Consider the following 23,765-nt stretch of genomic DNA (forward strand, 5'->3'; position numbering starts at 1 on the left):
CCCGCCCCCAGACCTGCTGGATTGGGAGCTGGGGGGTTGCAGGACCCTTCCTTGGGGTGCCCTCGGGCTGCCTTTGGGGTCACCCCGCTGGGTGCCCGGGGACCGGGGCTGGCCCGGAGCGGGGCTGACCCGACTCCCGGAGCCTGCGGGACGTTACGGCGGCGCAAAGCCCCGGGGCCGCCCCCGCTGCTCCCCCCCCGCCCCGGCGGACGATGATCGCCGTTTCCATCCCCGCGGCGGAGCCGCAGGCGGCGGCGCGCAGCCCCGACAAGGCGCACACGGTGAGGGGCGGCCTCGGGGCTGGGGGAGCGGGGAGGGGGGGGTCCCCTCTTGCCGCAGGAGGGGGGAGGTTTGGCCGTTCCCAGGGGGCCCCCACCTGCCCGGGGGGCGGTGGATAGGGGTTGTCTCCTTCTGCCCCGAGGGTTGGAGGTCCCCGGTTGTCGCCAGGGGGTCCCCACGTGTCCTGGGAGTGGAGGTCCCTGCCTGTCCCCAGGGGTCCCTGCCTGCCCAGGGGTGCCTCCACCTGCCCCAGGGGTTTGGGGGGCTCTGCTTGCCCCCCCGTCCTCCCTCCGTCCCAGGGGTTCTGTCTGCTCCCAGGGGTCCCATCTGTCCCAAGGGAGGGGAGAAGGTCCCCACCTGCCCCGGGGGCTGGAGGTCCCTGTCTCCTCTGGGGGGGTGGTGGGGGTGGTGGTGGAGGTCTGTGACTACTCCCAGGGAGTGTATCATCTCCATCTGCCCCAAGGACCGGAGGTCCCCGAATGTCCCCGGGGGACCCCACATGCCCCAGGGGGTGGAGGTCTCAGGCTCCGCGGGGGGTGTGAGGGGGTCCCTGTCTGCCCCAGGGTGCCACTATCTTTCTTGGGTGGGGTGATGGTCCCTCTCTGTCCCCAGGGGTCCCTCCTGGCGGGGACAGCCCCCCTACCTTTGAAAGGGGGGGGGGGGTCCCTCACCCAGGTGGGTTGGGGGATCCCTGTCTGCCCCCACCTGCCCTGGGGGGGGACGACGACACTGACTGCCCAGGTCCCTGACTGCTTCCAGGGGGGGGTCCCCACCTGCCCGAAGCTTTGGGGGTGTGTATGGGGGGGGGAGGGGGGAGTCATCGTCTCCTTCTGTCCCAGGGGTTGGAGGGCTCTGCCTGCCCCATCTGCCACAGGGGAGAAGGTCCCAGTCTCTACCCCTGAAATGGGGAGGGGGGGTGGGGGGGTCTGGCCTATGGTATCCCCCTCTGGCCCCGGGCGGGTTGGGTGGGTGTCTCCATCTGCCCTTGGGGATGATGAGAGGGGAAGGGGAGGTCCCACTTTTCTCAGGAGGTTGGATGTCCCCACGTGTCCTCAGGGTCCCTGCCTGAGGGTGCCCCCCCCGGGTGGAGGTCCCTAACTGCCCCCTGGATCCTGCTGGAGGGGACCCTCTGCCCTTGAAGGGGGCATGGGAGGGGGGGCCCCTCTGTCCCAGGGGTCCCCTGGGGTGGGGAAATGTCCCTGCCTTCCCCCCCCGGCTACCCCCATCTACCCAGGGCTGTGTGACACCCCCCACCCCCCCCCCCGGTCCCCAAGTGCCCCCCGGTGTCCCCACACGCCCAGGGGTGGCGGCAGTGGAGGTCCCTGACTTCCCACAGGGGTCCCTGCTGAGGGAGACCCTCTGCCCTTGAAGCCAGGGTGGGGGGCCCTGGCCTGGGAACCTTGTGGCGCTGTGGGGTGGAGGTCCCTGTCTGTCCTCGGGGTCCCTGCCTGGGGACCCTCTACCCTTGAAAGCGGGAGGGGTGTCCCTGGCCTGGGGGATTCTCTTTGGCCCTGGGGAATGTCGGGAGTGGGGGGTGGTGGTGTCCCTGGGGTCCTGTCTGTCCCCAGGTACCCCCCCCATCTGCTTCAGAGGTGCATGTCCCCACCTGCCCGGGGGGGGCGGGTGGGATGGAGGCCGCAGTGGCTGACCCGTGGCACAGGTGTACAGGGTGGAGGTGCTGTGCAACGGCCGGCGGCACACGGTGGTGAAGCGTTACAGCGAGTTCCAGGCGCTGCACAAGCGGGTGAGACCCCCGGCACCGCGGGGGACACGGGGAGGGGACACCAGCTCCCCAGAGCAGGGAGGACCAGCCTCCTCCTCCATGGTTCCTGCTGCCATGATGTCCCCCGCCACTCTACCCTAGATCAAGAAGACCTGCAAGGTCCCCGACTTCCCTCCCCGCCACGTCCCCAACTGGATGCCCAAAGTGCTGGAGCAGCGCCGGCAGGGCCTGGAGCTTTACATCCGGGTAAGGTGCCAGCTGGCGGTGGGGGTTTTTTTTGGGGGGGGGGGGGGGGGGGGGGGGGGGGGGGGGGGGCGGTGCTGACTCCCCCCAATGCACGGCAGGGTGTCCTGTACCACAACGAGGAGCTGCCCCAGGACGTGCTGGACTTCCTGAAGGTGCGGCATTGCCAGCAGGACCCCAAGGCCAGCAGCCCCCCGTGAGTAGACGAGCAAGCAGACAGCACTGCTGGGCTTTGCCAGCATCTGATTTATCCCACACAGTGCCGGGTTTGTCCCCCTCACGCATTGTGAGCACCCCCAAGACACAGGGTTGGGGACTGGCACGCAGCCAGGTCACCCAGGGTGTAAGTGGGACCCCTCACCGGGTGCTGACGTCTCCTCTCCCATGGCAGTGCCGGCTGCCTGCCCTCCCAGCGGCCTGTCGTCGGCTTCTGCACCGACCCCTACGTGCGGCCACCGGGCACCGGTAAGGAGCAGGACCAGGGATGCAGGTCCCCAAAGCCTCCAAGGGAAAAGGCTCTTTTGGGCGCCCCCAAAACGTGTTTTTCCTTTAATGGGGCCTGGGAAAGAAACAAAGCTGCTTCAGCTCCCCCTTTTCCTCACAGACCTGCTCCCCAACACCATCCTCAGTGGGGTGCTGCAGGGCCTCTACATCCCCTGAGCTGCAACCCCAGCCAGGCAGTGCCCCTAGCCCCCAGCCTGCCAGGCTTCTGAGCACCCACCCAGCACTCAAGGGCCACAGTGGTGAGCAGCCAGGCAGCGGAAAGGATCCCTGCAGTAAGAAGAACTCCTCCCTGCTGGGATGGGGCAAGAAAACTGGGTGAGAGAAGCCAAAGGCGTATGGTGGGGAGCCACAGCTGCTCTCCAGGCCAGTGCTGCTCACCCACCACCATCCAAAGTGCCTTTGTTAGGGAGCAGGAGCTCTGCCTTCTGCCGTGATGTTTTGGGGTTGTGGTAGGAGCCTTTGGACCCTGAACCACGATGGAAAACCCCTCAGCATCTGGGCTTCGGTGCAATAAATCACTTGGGCTTGATTGGCAAAAGATTGCCATGCTCTGTAATTCTGCAAAGGAAATCCAGGGCCAATCGTGGCACTGCTCTCAGCTTGATGAAATGTGAAAGAAGGGGGTTGAAGGGTTGAGGGATGCACCCAGCTGAGGGATGCTAAGTGATCTGCACCCCTCCAAGAACAGAAGAGAGGAAACTCTTTAAAAAACAGATTGGTCACATTTATTGGTGCATGTGCTTCTTACAAAAGTGATGGGAAGAGGAGCCAGCACCCCATCCTGCCCGCTGGCCAGCGGCAGGGTGAAGGGGGAGGCCAGGCAGCAGGGGTGCGGGGCACAGCGGCTCTGCTGCTGCTCACCCACCCTGGGATGACAGGGCAACGCGCGGACGGGGAATTACTCTTTGGCGATGGCAAATGGCTTCTCCACCTCGATGGTGCCACAGTCGGCGATGGCGACATCCTTCAAGGGCTTGTCCCGGCTGTCTGTCTTAGTGTTCTCCACCTTCCTCACCACGTCCTAGGGAAAGCAGAGGCGTGAGAGTGGGGCAATGCTGGGCACGGGCAGAGCCAGCTCAGCGCAATCCCCGCCCCAGAAGGCACCTCCCAGCCCATTCTCCACAGCGCTCTCCCCCCAGCCAGCTTGCCTAGGCAGCATCTGCCTGGTCCCGCTCTCCCCCTGGGAATCGATCACCCTTTTACCGCCCATCACTCCCTTACCATGCCCTCCAGCACTTTGCCAAAAACCACGTGCTTGCCGTCCAGCCACGGCGTCTTCACCGTGGTGATGAAGAACTGGGAACCGTTGGTGTCCTTGCCAGCGTTGGCCATGCTCACCCAGCCAGGGCCGTAGTGCTTCAGCTTGAAGTTCTCGTCAGGGAAGCGGTCCCCATAGATACTTTTTCCTAAGGGGAGGGGAAAAAGGCCACGTTGTGCTTGCTCATGGAAATATGTCAGGGTAGGGGTGGTGATGGCAGCTCTCTCCACAGGCTGGGTGGGGTGGATGAGGACATCCAGAGGGGAGACTAACTACCAATACCACAGGGCTGCAGGGAACCACAAGCTACCTGCGACTGAAGGGAGCTAAAAGCACCCCATGAAGTGGGCAGGAGGAATCATGCCCGCAGGGGACTGGAGCAGGAGGCTGTGTGAGAGCAGATGTGATAAGAGCCTACAAGCCCAAATGCTGGTATCATCAGCTTTACTAATGTTTGCTAAGTGCTGGTGGAAGGTTTGGACTCTTCTGCTACCAGACTAAATGTGTCCTGGCAGCCAGGAGGCCTGGCAGAGGCACCAGCTGCTGCAGAGGAAAGTTTTCTTAGTGAGGAGCTCCAGGTCCTGTGGGGGCAGAGGGCACAGTTACAGGGGTAACATTCAGGTAACAGCCACCCAAGCCTCGCTGCGCCCATCCCTCCCCAGCACCAAGCTCTGCTTCGACGCCAGGTCTCTATGAGCTGTGTGCCCACTCATGCCCACTGTGGCACCATGCTCCAGCTCCCCGCTGGTTCCCAGGGGTAGCCAGGCAATGGGTTGGGAGGCACGGCCACCAGACAGCGGCTGGATCCTTGGGTTGGCGTGGGCCAAATTACCTCCAGTGCCATCTCCACGGGTGAAATCTCCTCCCTGGATCATGAAGTCCTTGATCACACGGTGGAACTTGCTGCCCTTGAAGCCGAATCCTTTCTGGGGGTGGGGAGGGAGAAAACGGAGTGAGGCAACGGGACAGACTAGAGCTGAGCTCCTTCCATCCAGCTCTGCCCCAGGGCACCAAGCAGGAGCCTCCCAGGGGGCTGGGTGAGGCTTGGCCAGGCAGCTGCTGGCCCCTCACCTCTCCGGTGGCCAACGCCACAAAGTTCTCCACCGTCTTGGGCACCGTCTTGCCAAAGAGCCCGATGACGACGCGGCCCACATCCTCCTCGCCGATCCGCAGATCGAAGAACACCTTGGGGGGGGGGGAATGGATGGAGGTAGGTTAGGGGGCCGTCAGCGGAGCCAGCCTCACCTTGCTGGTCCAACCCCCCCCCCCCCTCCAAATCCAGCCAGGCCTAACCTCGCCGAGCCCCCCCCGAGCCCCCAGACCCCCCTCCACCCCAGCTGGGCCCCCCCCTCGCCCCAGGCCTTCACCTCAGGCCTTCACCCCAGGCCCCCCCCCAGCCCAGCCGGGCCCGCCCAGGCCTTCCCCGCCGGGCCCCAGCCCGACCTTGGCGGTGACCTTGGGTCCCTTCTTGCGCTCGTCGGCCCGCGAAGCAGCGGGCAGCAGGAACAGCACGGCAGCGCCCAGCGCCGCCGCCGCCACCACCACCTTCATCCTCCACCGCTCGCAGCCCGGCCACAGCGCCCGCCGCGCCGCCTGCATCCGGCCCCGCCCGTCGCGCTCCCCCCGCCCACCGCCGCGCAGTGGTACGCGCCGCGCCGAGCCGAGCTCCCCGCCCGCTCCAGCCACCCGGGCGCGACCAACGGCCGGGGGGGGGGAAGGGGGAGGAGGAGAAGGAGGAGGCACCTTCCGGCCGGGCGGGGGCGGTGCCGGCGGGAGCCGCCGGGCGGCTGCCACGTTGACCCTCGCTCGGCAGCCGCCGCGCGGCCAATCAAGAACGGGACGGCGCGTTGATTGGCCGCCGCGGAACGAGGAGGCGGGGCGAGGGGGGAGGAGGCTGAGGGGCGGGGCCGCGAGGGTCGCGCCGGCCAATGGGCGCGGCGGGCGGCGGCCTGGTGAGGGGCGGGCGCGCGCGCCTCCGGCTGTTGTGGGGCGTGAGGGGGCGCGCTCCGCCGGCGGGAAGCTGAGGAGGCAGCGAGGGCGCCTGAGGTTTGTGTCCTCGGCGGTAAAACGAACAACCGGCGACGACCGCGTCCCCCCAGGCCGAGGGGGGTGGTGGTGGGGTGTACACCGGCATTAAACGGACAAAGTAAATGACAACGCGGCGCCTCCAGGGCCTTTCGCCGCTCCGGGCCCAGCAGCGGGAGGACGCGGCCTTGACCTTGGTGCAGCCCCCCTCCCCCCGCTGCAAAGATGGAGCCTTGTCCTGAGGTACCCCTCGCGAGGGTACAACGGGGAGAGGGGCTGCTGGGGCTTGCCCCCTTCCCCTCTTTCCTGGGCAAGACTGAGGAGCGGGCGAGGCTGCGTGATAAAGCTCAAGAAAGGCGCGCGAGAGAGGTCTTATTCAGAGGCCCAAATTTCTGTTAAATACCAGATGCAGCAAGGCTGAAAGTGCACAGAACTGTTTGCCGTCTTGCAGGCGCCGATCTCTAGCTTAGCACAGTTGTTCAGAAATACTGGAGTTAGTTGAATACATGGGAATTACCTTTTTTTTTTTAATGTCTACTCAAATAGATCTTGGTCAGTGTTAATCACCTAGCATACACACCTCTAACAGAACTGCCTGGTGGACATGCATGTTTCCAAGGGCCAGAGAAAGCAAGCTTGAGGTTTGTCTTCCTTCTCAGAGCACAAGTGTGCCAAGACGTAATTTTTGGGAACGGGAAATGAAAGTTCATGCTAAAAATACTATGTTTAAGGCTGGGAAACACAAGGAGAAAAAAGCGTCCCAACAAAGATCCCAGTGTGAAGCAGTTTCCAAGAGCGGGAGTTACACTGCAGGTGCTCTCCCTGACTAGATAGAGTGAAAGCTGCTTTTAAAAGATGCTATGTTTGGCTAATAGGTGGCATCTCCTTTAATGCTTTTCTCTGTACTGAGAATAAGCAGCAGCTACTTGCATGCTGGAAAACCTGGCGATCCTGGCAGTCGATTCCATGGAAGCAGCACAGTGCTGCTCCTTTCTACATAAGATCCCGGTAAGTGGACAGAAGCACAGAGGAAGGCAGCACTCGAGGCAGCAACGGTTGGGCCTGCATTGTTGCCACCTTCCTCTGCAGGCACAGCTGCCAGCACAGTGTGTGCCTAGGGATTCGGCTGGTGGTTCCTTCGGCTGGAGCCAAAGCCCCTCGGTGTGTCCTGGCCAGCAGACTGGCGTACACAGTGCCCTTCTACTTGGGGATGGCATGCTTGACGCCTACAGTAGCAGATGTGTAGCTGCTGTTCCAGAGACGCGGGAACCACGTGACAGCATATTTTGGGGTGCTTCAGATCTTTGTGTTCCAAGTAATCAATGGTTTAGCCATTTTGATACCCAGGGTGCTTGAGGCGGGAATGTGCAGGCACAGGGAGAAGAGAAATTGGTGCCGCCATGCCTTGGCCAAGCTCTGTGGGGCTGAACCGTCCACGGCTGTAAAGCACAAAGTGTTGAGAAAGTCCCATAAGATCCCACACCGTGCATCATCCACTCAAGGGAGGACTCAGCTTCTCACAGGAGGCTACCAAGAGTGCCCAACAGAAGCAAAAGAAAAGAAAATGCAATGTTGTCAGGAAGAGGTAATAAATGCATCTATTCATGGAGAACAATGCAGCAGTGCAATGTTTTATTGAAAAAAAAATAATAATCATCTCACTTGATACCTCAGAAGACTGCATCGCAACGCTGGTGGGCCACACCGTGGGAGAGCTACATTGGGGAGGCCAGCACAGCGCCGGGTGCCCCCTGCCGCACAGGCCCAAGAGCCCTCCCCTTGCACCCCTGGGGTCTCCCAGCTGCTAACGACTTCTGGCGAGGAGAGGAGAGTTTGTCCAGGTAGGCTTAATGCCCTTCTTCCTACCACAGCATGGTTGGCTCAGTCTGGCTTGTCTCCTAGTCACCTCTGAGCTCCCTGGGGACAGCGGTTTCCTCAAGCACAGCACTTGCTGTTAACCTGCTTTATTTTCCTTTTCTTTTTTTAAAAAAGCCACCCCACATCTTTGCCCTTTTGAAGAGTCCAACGTACGATTATAGTGCAAGAGGGCTTGGTACAAGTGAGCATTACCAGCATGCCGTGGGGGGACAGTCCTCCCCTACAAACACATCATCGTAGGATTAAAAGAACATCGTATCTCCAGAGAGAAGCGGTAGTGGGTCACCGTGAAATAGCTTTCAAACCAACCCACTTAAAAACAAGGTCAGGAAAGTTTCTAAACAATCAAATACATTCACTTTAAAAAAAACAAAACAAAACAAAACAAAACATTTAAGAACAAAAACTCTTGAGATGGCCCCTTTTCCCCCCCGCCCTCCCTCACCCTGCAAACACTTACATATGCTGCAACTACAAGCTGCTCCTTGACCGGAGGCAGCGAGGAATGACCAAACACGGCAGGAGATGCAGAAGGAACTGAGTTCTGGTGACAGGCACTTAGTGGGGCTTGGGAGGGCAGCAACAGAAGTGTCTCAGGGCCCGGCTCCATCTGCAGCGGGCAGGACCACTCCACAGGGAGCGCCTGTGCCCCTTTCCCCCCCTCCCAAGACGCCAAACCATGGTTTCCTATAGCAGAGAGGTGAACGCCTGTGCCAGAGACACCGGGCTTCTGGGAGCCACAGGCAGCGGAGGAGTTTGAAAAGAGAAGGGTGGAATGCGGCCATGGTCCCTGTCCTCCCTCTGGCAGGAGGGGACAAGAGGGTGAAGCGCCCTGGCATGTGCCTGCAGGAAGTAAGCGGTCCCCTTCCTGCCCCGGCCCATGGTATGGCTCGAGGAAAGCGCTTTGCAGAACGAGAAGGTGGGTGCACGCATCTCCTGGTGGGCGTGCAAGCGAAGAGCTCTGCACCTCAGCCGTGCTCATCGGGATAAGGCGTGGAGAGAATGCAATGGAGAATGGCGAAGAGATGCCCTACAGGGATCCCAGCAAGGAAGCAAGGCTTTTGTGCCCTGGCACCACACCAGCATCTGCCTGCTTTAGGGATGCATGAAGAGCAAGCCCAGAAGCTCCCTGTCCAGGATGATCTCCTGCCCTCTAAGCCCGCTTCTGCCCAGCCAGGGGAACCGATCCTCCCGGGAGTGCCGCTCCATGAACTCCAAGCTATGCAGATCGTCATTAAAAAAAATAAAAGATAATGAGATCTAGTCTCTCCCTTTCCTCCCTTCGTGCTCTCCAGGATTTTGGGGGTGAGCCAGGCCCGAATTTATGACAAGCGAAGTCCCTCAAGTGAACAGTCCCAGCCTGGTCAAGGTGTCACACGTGGAAAGACAAAGTATAAGGAACCTATTCACAACCTCCCCAAAAGCTGCTCCAGTTCTCCCACAGCCCTGCCACACCTACGGTAACCCCCAGGCAGCCTCGGCCTCCTCCGAGTTTGGAGACACTGCAGCCGGACACAAGATTTTTTTTTTTTTTTACATGTGTGCAAAGCACCCCAAGCCCTTTGCTAGCTATTGGTTTGGCTCAAAAGCGGTGCATGAGAACCGTGGCTTCTGTGGGGTGGGATGGTGTCCCACGTGCCCCAGACCCATGCTTGCAGAGAGGACGTGAAGGCTATTCCAGTCAAACCTATCTGACCATCTGGAGATGAAATCAGTGTTAAGGCAGCGAAGTATCCTCTCACCTGCTGGGGAAGCTTTGCTCCTGCTAATGTCTTCTCACAGAGGGTACACGTTCACAACCACCCTGCCGGAGGGATTTGAGAAGGCTGCCCAGTTGCCCACACCGAGAAACGCCTACGCTTCGGGAAATGGCTGCCTCCCATTTACCTTAATCCAGGTCCTACCTCTTAAGCCAGTGCAAACTCCTCCAGCTCAGCAAAGCTGATGCTGCTCCCTCCTGCCAACACCAGGCTACAGCCCTGCGTCTCCCAGCCAGTTGGGTCAGGCACGGTGTAGGAAACCATGGTAGGGACATTCACCGGCAGCTAAAAAGGGTGATTGAAAATTCAAGTATGCTTTCCTCAGCGCGTGGCCCAAGGCGGGCGTCAGGAACCCCAGACTGGCACGAGGGTTGTGCAGATGTTGTCAACATCCCCACTCGAGGGCATTCTTTGCATCCCACCGTCTTCCCAGCTGAATGTCTGTCTGCGCTGGCGCTGCGTGGCCATGCAGAGATCCACAGATACAATGTGCATCTGTAAATGCTAAAAATAATAAAAAGTGCAACGACGTCAGCTTCTTTAAAACAATCCACATTGCTCTGTTACCGTCAGAGGAGGGAGGTGTCAAGGGAGCCGGAAAAAAAACCTAACTGGAACAGTAGATTGCAAATTTCTCACAGCTTGCACATTACAGTGTAACTGTTCCCAAGGAGCCAAAAAGGGAACTGGTCTCTTACTGCTGCAGCAGTCAGGCCCTTCTCCCACATAACTCTCCTGCCTGCACTGCATCCTCCTGCCCTCTCGACAGCCAATCGAGCCTATGGTATTTCTTCGCGTAATTAAGGAGGGAGGAGGACAGAGGAGCAGAGAGCGCAGGGGAGGGAGGGGAGGAAAGTGAGCAGGAACTAAGCACAGTCCTCAGGTTTGTGTGAACGATGCCTTCGCCGTAAACAACGGGAAGGAGGGTCAGCCAGCCAGCCCCCCTCCCAGGGCGACCAAGACCTGAGCCAGCCACAGTCCTGGTCCCAAAAGGAGCTTCAGGCTTGGAGTGAACGAGGGAGACCATTCAGCAGATCCACCCCAGAGTGGTTTGTTTTGGAACGTTTTCTTCTCTTTTTGGTTTAAAATGTCACTTTTTTTTTTTTTCTCTCTTCCTCCTATGCCTCCTCCTCCCCCCTAAAGAGAAGCCCCTTCCAGTGAGACAGGGCAGGAGCTGCAGGCGTGGTGGTTCCTGCAAGGCCCAGGAGGCACCGGTCACTTGTGACGCTGAGCCGTCTTCTTCCGTTTCCTCTTAAAGAAGCAGCAGCACCTGGGGCACAAAGGACAAGGCGAGTTAGCCCCGCGCCCAGCATCCCGAGAAGGTTCACCACCACCCCGGGCTTCCCTCTGCTCAGCTGCATGCAACAGCACCTCCGTGCGCCTGGCCCAAGGCCCAGACAGACCTGCCGTCCCACGGGACAGTCAGCAAGGTCAGCAGATGCTGGTGGATGGTTGACACCACCAGCCCAGACTGGTAGACCAGCAAAGGCAAGTTAGCCGCACAGTGTGGGGTCCCACTGCCCAAAGGCTGTGGGTGACAGTGGGCTGCAGCCCCTGAGCGCCGGGCTGTCTCCCTCCCAAGGCTCGACTGGGGCAGGAACACAAGGAGCCATCTGGGAAAGCAAGTAAACCAAGGATCCAGATGCTCCACTCCCTCTGTCCGAATCCCGGAGGAAGCGGACTGGGACTGTGAGCCCTGGCTGCTCTTCCCAGCTACAAGACACACGGTTTTCACTACCGTTCGCTAAAAAGACAAGTTCCAAAGAGATCTCGGCTCAGGGACCAGGTTTCTTTACTGAACCTTTCATGATAACCAGAGCTTCCACCTTGGATAAATCATTCAGTGCCGGTATGCAGAACCCCTGCTTCTTCCCCCATCCAATGCGAGGGAGGTGCACAGCACCCGGGGATTAGGGGAAGCAAGAAGGATGGATAGTGGAGGCTGAGGTGGGGAGAAAAACGCCCATCACAGCTGAACCGTGAAGAGTGGTGGTTTCACTTGTGGGATACACTGAAAGCAGTCGCCCAGGTTTTCTGGTCCTGCTGGCTTCCTACAGAATTACTTGGTATTTAAGGTGTATCTACCTTTCTATCCTCAGCCCACTGTCAGGAATCCTCTGCACAGAAGAAGTGTGTTCTGTGCGAGTTCTGCTCCTGACTTACATGTCTTTCTCCTTCTGCTGTTACAGCCATCTCCAGAGAAGCCCAGGTGATGCTGAAAGACTACTTTTTCAGGCTGGTGGAAGGGATGCCTGGCTAAGCAGCAAGAGCAGATGTGAATATGCAAAGACCATTTTTTCCTACAAGCATCTTTTACCAACAGCCAGACCAAAAGCGTTCAAAAACGCTGTAACAACTTCTCCAAATTATTTTCCATTGGGTCCTTCATGGCTCTGAAATGTCAGCATTACACTTCTGTCCTCTCAGAGCTGGAGGAACAGATTTGTTCTCACTCGCACCCCCTGGATGCACAAGCCTTACTACGGGGTGCAAAAGCAATGGGTGACCACCAGCCCCCCCATGAGCCAAGCCTGCCAGCACAGATAATCTGCTGGGGAGACCAAAACCCCTTACAACATGGAGATCTCAAACAACCACAGCAAGACGAGGGCCACCTCCCACCATATGTTCCTCTGGCCTGCACGGACTAAGGGCCAAGGGAAGTTTAATGTCCACGATTTGTCTTTAGGTTCCTAAACAGGCTCCGTTTGGAGGTGAGATGAAAAAAGCAAAGTACTTGTCCTTGCAGGAACATGGGCCGAGTGACCTGTGACAACTCCATCACTACCCACCTAGCCTGACGTTTGCAGCATGCAGTCTGAAGCACCACCCAACCCAGGCTCCTGTGCACGACTGGCACATTTAACCCCCCCACCCCAGGACTGGGCTTGGATTTTATTGTCCTCCGCCACCTGCCACCCTCTCCTGCTTTAACCTGTCGCAGTATTTTTCTCCCACAGCAGCCACCTTCCTTCATGACTTGGGCATTGGTGAGTAAGGGGGAGGATGTTATGGGGAGAGAGGATGGAAAATGCACAAGTTATGATTTCACATGCAGCGGGTAAGGGAAGAAGAGGGCTGAGCAGCACTTGTTTCCTTGGGCACCGAACAAAGGGAGCTGACTAACTTCTGGCTGTTTTTCCTTATGACTGTCTTTTTAGGCTGTTACTCAGAGGTCCAGGGAAGGGTTCAGGAAAGGAAGTCCTGGCAGTTCAGACAGGCAGAGGCAAAACACCAAAATAAAAGAATAAGGCAGGCTGACAATTACAGAACGTGATCTCTCTGCATGCAGACAATGCCCAAGAGAACAGCCCCAGACTACGACATACAGAGAAGCCAGAGATGCCAGAGGTATTGGAGGCAATGCCTATGGAGAGCAGGGCAGAGGCAGTCAGTCTCCCATCCAACAAGGACATTCCTCACTGCACACGGGCTTTGTCACCTCGCTCTGTAGTGATTCCCACCCATCAGCCCTCCCTGGGATCTACAAACTCCTCATCCAAGTCTCCACTTGGTCCTCTGCTTACTGGTTACGTGGTTTCCCCAAGGGACAAGGAGGGAGGGAACACCTCCATGGGACACCTTGAGACAGGGACACTACAGCTGTGGCTTCAAAACCCTGATAAAATCTTACATATGCCTGAGCTCGGCTTGAAGCAATGCTAATCCCAACCCCTCCACCCCTTCTTTCCTGGAGAGGCCTGTTCACCTGCATCCTCAGCTGGCAGCTGCAGTGTTTTTGGAAAGCAGCCATCTCCCACCCACCCTCTCCAAGCAGAGGCTTTAGCTGGGGCTCTGTCACTAACGAGGACTCCATGGCCATGTCTTTCCATCCTCTCTAATGATACACGCCCTGGCCCGTGCTTCTTCAGAGGAAACTCTCCCCGGAAGTGACTAGCCCCCTCCCCTTGATATCCAGCGCAGGGTTTTCCCTTCGTAACTGTCTGTGTGAGGAATTCCTGCAAGATGCTCGGCAAGCCTGCTCCCGACTCTGCCCAACTCCATTAGACATCATCTGCTCACGGACGTAACAGTTTGAGGGAGATGGTAAGCCGAATAGAAAAGGATTAAAATCTGTCTTTTGCATCCATCGGTTCAGAGATCAGCCAAATTGCTCGGCCTAATGTGGCCGCTCAGACATAGCTCACACCCTCCCCAATATTGCATGTGGTCCTCAGCATGGTCCTAAAATCAAAACAGCTCTGGGTTGGCTTTGACTTTGTGCCTTTTTAGGGTTTGGTTGGTTTGATTTTGCCAACCCCAGTCTAGTCTGGTCCGCTCCCCCTTGCATGTGGACTGGAGAGAGGGACTCACCACAAGTTGAGCATTTTCAGGCAGCTACAGAGAGTGTAGAGAAAAAACACAGAAAGGAAGAAAGAGCAATTAGTTCACAGAGGTGGGATGAAAGCATGTCACTGCAGCCATGCAAACATGCAGTGCAGACTGGCAGACACACACCATGCCTGCCCACCGCCCGCCCCCCAGCCCTCACACCACCTCTACCCTTGCCATGGCGCCACTGAGAACTGCCATGTTTTCCAGAGTCTCGAGGCCTCTGACAAACACCCCCTTTTTTCCATGAAGGCAGCGGCCCCGTGAGGTTCTTAGCTGGGGCTGGGATCAGAAAGAGGCTCTGGGCCACCAGGAGAGGAATATGCTCTTGTCCCCTGCAACTCCAGTGGCAGAAGGGCCAGATCACAGATCTACGCCTGGGACCTGCCCTTCAGCAAAACCCACGGCCGGGATCAAGAGTTTTATCTCCAGCATACCCCAAAGCAGAAGCATTGCACAGCTGCTCTGCCTGCTGGGAGTGCCAGGGAAAGACCTTTCTGCTATTGCATCTCGTCTCAAAACACAGAGCCCCAGTTCCAGCTCCTTCTAGCTCTTTCTGTCCCACTTTACTGCAGAGCAGAATCCAAAAGTCCTTTGCCCTCCTCATATAACAGGGGATTTACGATCATAGATGCAAGGGAAGATGAAGCCAGCTCTCCCTGTGGTGAGAGGAATGAAGCGGACTACACTTGGGAATTACAAGAGACCCCAAACCTGTCAGTGCAGAGCAGCTTATGCTCTGCTTCTGAGCACCTCCAACACCAATTTGGGACCACACAAACAAGGGCTGGAGAGAGACAGAACAGTTCCATGCATTGCGAGGCACGGCTTGGGCAACATGGCTCTTGCACACTCCTTTTCACCTGTCGTGACATCTCCCCTGTAAACGGGTGTGGGGTCTGGACCCTGGCCTCGCTGAACAAGGCGCTGTAGAAACACAGGCTGAAGGTCGTCCCATCTTAAAAGCTGGCTTTTCCTTGCATTGGGTTGCTGTATCGAGGACTGGTAAGGGTGGCAATTTGCCCCATCCTAGGAGCAACCCCAAGCCACATGCCCGGGGGGACCCACTTCAGTCTGACTAAGACAGAGCCTGTGATGCCAAACTGGTGGTCTCTGCAGGCCACACTACCCATATCTAAGAGGAATATTGCCCAATCCGCAAGTTGCACCTCAAGATCTCCCCCACCCCGCCATACTTGATGAGGAGCCTGCACCAAAACCAAGGCTCGCTGCTTTGGCTGGGAGCAGAAAGTTTATCTGTTGCTCAGGCACAATGCTGCCAGGATCATGCCTAGGCCAGCTACCAGTGAGCAAGATCACGCACAAGTGCTTCCTGAGGGACAGAGGAACAGACAGAAGACCTTCAGGATGCCCACCAGCACTGGCTTCAGACTGACGCATACCTAGGGACCTTTTCCAACAACACACCCTTTCTCACGCCTGCCAGTTTTCCTCTTCACCCTCCCACAAGCCATTCCTAACAGAAGTTCCCACAAAGGCCGAGACAAACAATGTGGGACAAGTGACACCAGTGTCATCCAGTCAAATTATAACCAGGCAGTTGGGCAACGTCACAGCACCGACCAGTTCAAAGGCAGCCCTGGGGCCTATTTACCCCTCGCACAGGGAGTGTCAGGATTACACTGTGACCTGCTAGGGTCCTGGTCTAGTTCAGAGGCAGCGAGAGGGTCCCATGTTAAGGATCATGCAAAAGGTGACATGATTGTGCCAGATGCAGCACATGTGCAAAGGAGGCTGAAATGGTCAAAGCAGCAACTTTGTATATCGGTTCTCACTCTTGACCACAAGCTATGGAGGAGAGGTCAGCTCAGAGGGAGCACGCTCTTCCCCACAAGCAGGAGGGCTGCTTCTGGTTTCTCTCGCTCAGCTTCTGTTGGGGTGGACCAAGAGAATTCACAGAAAGAGCTACCCGTCCCTGCAAGAGTTACTTTAGGACCATTGTGGATACCTGGCATCCACTTCTTGCAGCCAGCAATAAAGTGTTAACTTTCAGACCAACAATCTCTTCACTGAGCTGTGCTCAAGCTACTCCTACACTCTCAGCACAAGAGTACAGCACGTTCTCCTTTTGGAACAGGGATGCTCACCGGGATTCCTGAAATCAATTCACATTATTTTGGTATTTGTGCTACTGTCTATCTTGCAATACATGCTCTGAGTAAGAGTTACGTTCTCCAGCCATGACAAGTGTAAAAAAGAAGCAGCAGCAGCAGCAGCACTGAAGGCACCATGCACAAAAGCAGCAATATGCAAGGAAAAGGGCATGGGACACGAGCATTGAGTACTTCACCGCAGGTAAACATCCCCACTCGTTTCCCAGGAGGAGGATTAATGACCACACCAGTGGAAAGCCTGTTTGTAAAGCAAACGTACTTAGCTTCCTCCACCACCTCCACCTCCGCCTGCGCTGTTATTGGCGCATTGGAGTGTGCCCCCGTCGGGTCATCCACGTTCAGCTCCCCGTTGGTGGAGCTAACCACCTGAAACACAAATGAATGCCCAGTTAATGAAGTCCCCTTGCACGTGATGCGTCTCCACCCGCCTGGACAAGGGATGCTGTGGGAATGGGAAATCTGCAGAATAACTACTGTTTGCTCCTGTCTCTTTGCACCCTCTTAGCATGCTGTCAGATTCCTTGGATGCCTTTGAATCATGTGCCTGGTTTGGAGAGACCAGCTGGCTCATCCCAAGCAGAACAGCAGGCAAGGGACTGTGTCTGTGTTCACTAATTCACACTCCTGTGCCCAGCACAGGTTGTCTTGTCTTTGGGAGGCGACGCCACTTTGGGAGGCGTGGCCACTAGTGTGAAGACTAGCGGACAGCCCTATATACACACACAAACTGTATTATGTTGATTGTTTTCTCCTGACACTTTTACAGGCAAGCGACTCAGTCCTGTTGCCTGCCATACCATGGGAAGAAGTCACTCAAGAGCCACCAGTGTCTCACCCCTTACACAGCCAGTTTCTGGAATTATGTCCTCACCCAAAAGCTACTGATATGGTCTCTCATCTCTTTTTGCTTCACAGCTGACATTATGGCTTGCTTCAGCATTTCCATTATAGGGATGACCATCCAGATCCCCAGCTGCCAGCAGCTCTGCATTTGCCAGGAAAGCACATAATTTTCTGGATAATTCATCATTGCTCTATTGCCACAACAACTGCCAAAGAAGCTTGTACGGAACCGGAGTTTGGCTGGCCCTTCCGCACTCCATCTGGAAGTTAGGACAGGCTCCTACATGTTGCTGTGAACACCTGGAGCTGCTCCTGTGTCCAGAGCTGTAACGATGCGTGGTTCCCCTCCCACTCCACCTCTTCACCTTTCTACAAGGTAAAAGGAGGTATCTCCCATGGGGGAGGTTAAGGTGCTACTCAGTATTCCTGGTGGCTCTGTATGACCTAACCACCAGAGATGAAGGGAAGGAAGCCATTGAAGCAGATGTCCCTTCACTATTAAGTGCATCTATCCATGTTCATTTTGAATACTTCAGTTCTACCAGCAACTGCTGTTCCTCCAGATCAAGTCCCATGGCCAGTCTCTGCCAAGTCAGGTCAGGACTCAGCTCATGTGGTTTTCAGAGCTCTCCTCGAGTGACAACCCCTTGGGTTCTCTTCACACACCCCTTCCCAGACTCATCACACTGTGGGCCCACCCAGGTTCTCCAGACCCCCACACTTCCCACACAACTTTGCAAAATGCTAGCACTTAATCGTGCTATTCCCAGTGATCTTCCCACACTTTCTTCAGCTACTTGTTAAATTTCATTTTACAAAAGGCTTTGATTTTCCTCCTCTTTTTTTATGTGCCACCACTTCATTTTGATGTGGCAAATTGAACCATTGCCTTAAAGGAAACTGCCACTCAAAGCTACTGACCTCCCAAGGGTTCAGCGTGAGCTGGGGCATCTGTTGAGAAACAACTTAAGCATCTGCAGCCCAACAGCCATGCACAGCAGAAGATTTCCTGTTCTTGGATGCAGATAAGCAGAATTTTAATGCTTACGGTGGCACATATAGGCTTGTAAACTGCTCAGGTAGGCAACCCTCCCAGTCAAATTCAGACTAGGACTGCATTATTGCTGTAGCTACTCTGGCAGAGCTCTGTTTGTGGGGAGACACAGCTCACGCTGGCTTTGTTCAAGGAAACTATTCCCCTTACATAAAAAAACATGAATAAACACACCTGCTCTGTACTTACTGAGGGCTGAATTCATAGAATCACAGAATGGTTTGGGTTGCAAAGGACCTTTACAGATCATCTAGTCCAACCCCCTGCCATGGGCAGGGATATCTTTCACTAGACCAGGTTGCTCAAAGCCCTGTCCCGCCTGACCTTGACACTTCTCCAGTTTACTGTCTGCTCATATCTGAGATCAGAGCTATACATCCATTAGTTCCTCCTTATCTTTCAGTTTCTCTGCTACTTCATAAAATATCTTTAAATGAAAAAAGGAATGTTGATAATCAAGCCAAAAAACCACTGAATCCAACAAAGTATCAGGAATAAGTAAAAATTTCAACCTAATCTGTATTTCACTCAGGGGCATCTTGCACTACCCGTCACCTCAGCTCAGCTCTGTCCCACTCTAGGCACTAATTCCCATTTCACCAGAGCCAATTTTCAAAGTGGTGTGTGTGGCACTAGAGCCAGCTCTTGCAGGCAAACCTCTGCCAAAGAGTTCACCTTGCCAGCACTATTAGACAGTTCTTCTTTGCTTGAATGACTCTCGCATCTTTTCTCTAGTACATCCAGCCATCTTACTCTGACAGTAGCGCAATAAACTTCCTTAGTGAGCCTGAGTAACAACCAGAGGTAGGGATGGTTTCATAAACAGAAGCAGTCTTTTCAGGAATTTAAAAACTCAGCTGTAGTGCCACCTTTAATGCTGTCTGGCACCGTTGCGCATCCTCTGCTCATCCACCTTCCACAGTGCAATCACCCAGAGATCCAACTTGCAGCCACCACGCCCTTACACTGGTGCTGGTCCGCCACTGGATCCATAACTAAAATGCAAATGCACTGGGGAGCAAGAGAACAGGGTCAGTGCAGTGACAGTTCAGCCTGTCTTCCCTCCATCGGGAGGGAGAAGTGGCTGTACAGCCTGCTCGTACCAGCCATCCCCTGTGCATTTCTCCAGTGTGACACTCCTAGATTTCCATTAAGCGCGAGGAATTCAACCAGAACCTCACCTATCAAGCCTGAACTAGAACAGCTCAACTGTTTTCCTAACACTAATGGGGTTTATATGCAACAAACCCTCTTTCAGTTGCTTCTTGCTACCTAAGAGCATCCCCAAGATGGGGATAGAGGGGTGCTTTATAGAACAGACCTGCTATTATACACTCCTTTCTGTGTTCACTTTGACAACTCTGAGTTCAAAATAGCTCTCAGAGGAAAAGCTTCATTGAAATGGTAACAGCAAGGATGTTGGCCATCACAGCTTGGGTTCCACAAAACCATGGCTTGAGCGTTATGTACAGGACAGGACGAAACTGGCTTGTGAAATGGCTCTCCCGACCACGATGTTACTGCAGTTTGAGGAGAATTCAGGGGATTTAACACAAATTCTCGCATCAAGGCTGTACATATCAGGAGGAAGAGGTACCTGTACTGATCCTCCGTGCCGATCTGCAGCCAAATGAGATGTCAAGTACGAGGTATTAGTCTGCCGACTTGGCTGGATCTCCCACTCCCCTCGGCGATCTGATGATGCCTGCTCACAAATTCAGAAGCACGAGAGAAACAGAAGAGAGGACAAAAGGTGAACAAGGGGAAGAAATAAAAAGGTATTTGTTAGTGAGTTAGTTTCTTTGCAAAAAGCAAGGCATTTAAACTTTTAGCTGGGCTAAAATTTCTCTTTACCAAGTGCACCTCATACTTTACTTCAGCGGTCTCTGCAGTAATCCACTGCAGGAGTGGATTTCTTCTCCTCTAGCTGCTAAATGAAGAGAAAGCTCAGATCTATTCAGGAAGTTATTTTACACGGCTTCATTTCCATGGGTTTCAGCATAGAAATAAACACACTGACAGTATGTTAACTTATGTCTGTCAGGTCACACGCACCAGAGCACTTGGCACGGCAGCAAGATTGGATACACAAGCTTGACCTGCCTAAAATACATATTTTTTAACTCAAATTTGCAACATAAAACAAAGCCACATTTTATTTCACCAAAAGCCAGTTCCACACACTGATTCACCTGTACAGTGCAGAAGGAAACATCCACCACACCTGCTTGACTGGAGAGAGGGTTGGTGGCTTTTTGGTTTTCTGCAGAAAAGTAGATAAGAAACTTTTGCTAACAGTTTCTTCTTTATCCCCAACAGATGCAAACTCTATGCAATTTAATTATTAGAATTTTGTTTGTTTTATTAGAAGAACCACTTTGCGCTTGCATGTGAAACTCCTTACAGGTCACCCCGTTTTGATGACAACACATCCAGCATTCACCTAAGACCCAGGAGGATCTTAGCGCACCTAAACCCAACCAACCAGCGGGAGGAACGCTTCCCAAGAGTGGAAAGTGTAGGACAAACAGGTAGATCTGTGCTGGCCTCAGGCCAACAGCTGAGGACATCATCAAGCCTGAAGTGACTGATGAGATGTGTTTAAAAGGTGTATCCCTGGAGACCGTATAAAAATTTAAGCAAATGTTTCAAAGCTGAAGCACAAGTCTGAAAGAAGAGAGGGCAAAGCAGCAGAGTTCCCCCCAGTGCATATGCACCTGGCAGGAGGGATGCTTAACAGAGACACCATGGACCTGGCCAGGAAACAAGAGGCTGAAGCAAATAAACACCAGGTTATCAGCAGTGAAGCTGAAGTAGCTAACCAAAGAGAGGTGCACAGGCCCTGCCTTTCCTCAGCACTACTTTGTGTTACTCCCTGCAACCATGGATGATGAGCCTGAGCCCTAGTCAGAGCAAGAGAAGCCACAGGGCTTAGTGCCACGGTAAAAAAAGGAAAAAAAAAACCCCAAAGACTGCAAGCAGAGAAAGACTCAAGAAACCTTTGAATAAACTTCAACACTTACTAGTAAATTGTCACTCAACTAGAGCAGGAGCATGTGCAAAAAGTAAGAGAATAAAAAAAGATGTCTCCTGGGATTTCATAAAATATTCACTATCATTCCCTTTGCACGTGACCTCTGACCCCTCCTGGAGTAATCCACGGTGCTGCTCCTCCTTCTAAGCAGCCAACAAATCTAGTTCATAGGTACTATTTCCCTAGACGTGGTCTTGTCCAGGCTTGTCCTCTTAAATCTTCTTATTACGTGTTCTTCCTGTCAGCTTGAGATGCTGCTTACCCTTTTTGTACTTGGTGACATTCAAAGGAGAAGCACTTCCCTTGGAATATTTTTTTAATGGCTGCAAGTCACAAGATTATGAACAACTGGAGAATTTAAATGCAGGTTTTAAAAGCTAGTAGAAGACAGATCTTGAGTGCTGCTTCTTCCAAAGCACTATGCCATCAGGTCGCCTGGCTAGCCCAGGTGATGAAGTAGTACCATGCTATGTCAACGTTAGGAGAAGCAAGCTGCTGCCTAGGAGCCTGGAAGCAGATTCTAGGAAAGACTCTGGTAGCCACAAGAGACAGATCTTTTTCTCTTTTAGCTCTACAGCCAAGTATGTGACAAACTGGTTTTGAAGTAGGCTTGAGCTGAGCCACCCAAATTGCAGCCCAAGCTGTGACACTGAGGAAGTGATGCCCGTGAAATTTTGAGAGCATCAAGTTCCCATTAACACTCATCACCTTCCTACCAGCTACCAAATTACAAGACAAGACTGGCACCTAAAGACAGAGGGGGAAGGGCTCACCCATCTTGGATAGTTAAGTATCTTCACTTCCTAGAAGAAAAAGCTACAAAAAGGAAATCACTCTCTCATCAGTGTCTTTAGTGGGAACCAAATATTATAAAAGAGAATCTGCAGTTATTATACCTCGGGAAAAAATAAGGCAATTAAATCTGGAGATCAAGGCAGTCACTTGACCCAAACCCAGGCCTCCAATTCACTACTCTAGATGTTTATTTTTTCTACTTTTTTCCTTTAGAGAAATGGTTTGCTCAATACTTAAAAGGAACATCCCTTGGAAAAGAGCTGTTTATGTTTTGGTGAGAAGAAACTGATTTTCCCTGCATACTGGAATATTAAATAATTCAGCATCCTAAGTAATGTTTAGGTGGACAAAATAGGCGACAAAAGCTGCTATGCAATACAGCATCAAGACTATTTGTGAGGCTCAGAAGAATAAGGACTGAAGGCTGCCTGCATAATATTTTGGGACTAGGACAGATTTCTTTGGGCTACGTACTATAATTTGTGAACTAACATGCTTGAAAATGAAGCCAGGCGTCATTGTCCATTAAAGGAAACAAGATGCCTCATAGGTACACAGCGTGAAGGTCGGTTGTCAAAGCGGACCACTAGAGACTGCCACCCAAAAAAGGGGGGTTAATGCATTAATCAGGCAATATGTTAAAGCAGATTATTTTACTAGTACTCACAAACCAGTCCACACTAATCAGCATGCATAAATACAGTACTGCACACGTGCTTCAAACAATCCAGCTTCCTACAAGCAACGCTTCTAACGAGGGGCATTCATCCTGATTGTAGCTGATGGCTTGAGATGTATTCTAGTCTACGTTAGCTGCTCTACCATTCAGAGCCCAGCTGCATGGAACAAGGAAAGCTGAGCCCAGACAGGTTATTACATCTCACGCTCGATTTTGCACCCACGAACCCCAGCTTGTGCAAGCTGAGTGGGAGCAGAGACGGCAGACAAGGAGCTAGAACGGCACACAGCGGTTAGAGGAGCAGAGCGAGCCCAGAACAACTCACTGGGAAGTAAGAGCACCAACAGCTCTAGCTAGGAGCCGGCAGTTGGAGATCTACTGAACTTCTGATCAGTTCTGTTAATACAGAAAATCCAAACTCTCAACACCAACAAAATATTACAACTAGAAAGGAAAACATGGGGAAATTCAAATTCAAAAACTGGCAGTTCATCTGGACCACGATGCCCAGCCTCCCCAAAGGACCCTACCCTGACAGTCCTTTATGCTCTGCAACACTCACGCCATGAACTGGACACCCTGAGAAGCATATATTACACGTACATGGGACACACACATCCTTACTGCAGCCGCACGGTCTATTGGAATAGGGCACCTGGGGGCATGCTGCCATCGCCACAACTGTTGGTCTACACCACGGTCCATGTGCTATGAGTAAAAGCACCCAAAAGAACATTGTTGGCCAGGTAGGTCAGGTAGTCTGACCAGGCTGGATTGTTGACTTAAACAGCTTACCCACAAACTACAGAAAAATGACCCGTTCCAAATTGCACTCCATTTGGTTCACAATCCCGAGGAATTCCACTGGCTGATACAGTATTTCAGCAACCTGTTGCTTTGACAAAATTCTGCTCAAATCACAGTCTCTATATTCAGCAGGAATTGTGCTTGCCATGACCAAGGCAAGAATCAGCCCCAGCCACCTCTAATGGTGTACAGCTTCTGCTTCTCTGGTCCAAGAGGAATTCAGAGAGGTGCCAAACAATGTGGCATTGCTGAAGCAGTTGTGAGCAACGCACCTGATTGCGAAGGGCCTGCTGCGATGGTCGATCCCTATGGACATGGCTGTCTCTTGTTACTGCGGACGTCCCAGAATCTACGTGAACAGATCCTACTGGAGTAGGCTGGAAAACAAGGCATTCGTTAGGATGAAGCCAATGCTG

The 23,765-nt window shown here is 54.1% G+C and overlaps 3 protein-coding genes across 7 annotated transcripts in view; 1 reads left to right on the plus strand and 2 right to left on the minus strand.

Moving 5' to 3' along the window:
- The first annotated feature begins 47 nt into the window (after window positions 1-47).
- On the plus strand, window positions 48-3,287 carry SNX22 (sorting nexin 22). Its single transcript, XM_052807337.1, has 6 exons — window positions 48-281; window positions 1,940-2,023; window positions 2,144-2,248; window positions 2,347-2,441; window positions 2,637-2,710; window positions 2,850-3,287. The coding sequence occupies exons 1-6, from the start codon at window positions 213-215 to the stop codon at window positions 2,903-2,905; spliced, it is 483 nt and encodes a 160-aa protein (XP_052663297.1). The 5' UTR covers window positions 48-212; the 3' UTR covers window positions 2,906-3,287.
- Window positions 3,288-3,451: 164 nt separating this feature from the next.
- On the minus strand, window positions 3,452-5,631 carry PPIB (peptidylprolyl isomerase B). Its single transcript, XM_052807336.1, has 5 exons — window positions 5,451-5,631; window positions 5,079-5,192; window positions 4,840-4,933; window positions 3,971-4,155; window positions 3,452-3,770 (listed from the first exon to the last, which is right to left on the minus strand). The coding sequence occupies exons 1-5, from the start codon at window positions 5,604-5,606 to the stop codon at window positions 3,648-3,650; spliced, it is 672 nt and encodes a 223-aa protein (XP_052663296.1). The 5' UTR covers window positions 5,607-5,631; the 3' UTR covers window positions 3,452-3,647.
- A 2,006-nt stretch (window positions 5,632-7,637) lies between these two features.
- CSNK1G1 (casein kinase 1 gamma 1) overlaps window positions 7,638-23,765 on the minus strand; it is a 111,085-nt gene continuing 94,957 nt past the window's right edge. For 3 of the 5 annotated variants that reach the window (XM_052807333.1, XM_052807331.1, XM_052807335.1), the window contains 5 exons: window positions 23,622-23,726; window positions 19,632-19,739; window positions 16,397-16,503; window positions 13,985-14,008; window positions 7,638-10,940 (listed from right to left, as the gene is read on the minus strand). In XM_052807333.1, the coding sequence (XP_052663293.1) occupies window positions 10,886-10,940; window positions 13,985-14,008; window positions 16,397-16,503; window positions 19,632-19,739; window positions 23,622-23,726 (399 nt within the window). In that variant the 3' untranslated portion in view covers window positions 7,638-10,885. Of the gene's footprint in view, window positions 10,941-13,984; window positions 14,009-16,396; window positions 16,504-19,631; window positions 19,740-20,226; window positions 20,298-23,621; window positions 23,727-23,765 lie in introns of all 5 variants that reach the window. The other 2 variants (XR_008238174.1, XM_052807334.1) reach the window with 2 other exon arrangements.

This window comes from Harpia harpyja, chromosome 14, assembly GCF_026419915.1.
Source record: "Harpia harpyja isolate bHarHar1 chromosome 14, bHarHar1 primary haplotype, whole genome shotgun sequence".
Classification (NCBI taxonomy): Eukaryota; Metazoa; Chordata; class Aves; order Accipitriformes; family Accipitridae; genus Harpia; species Harpia harpyja.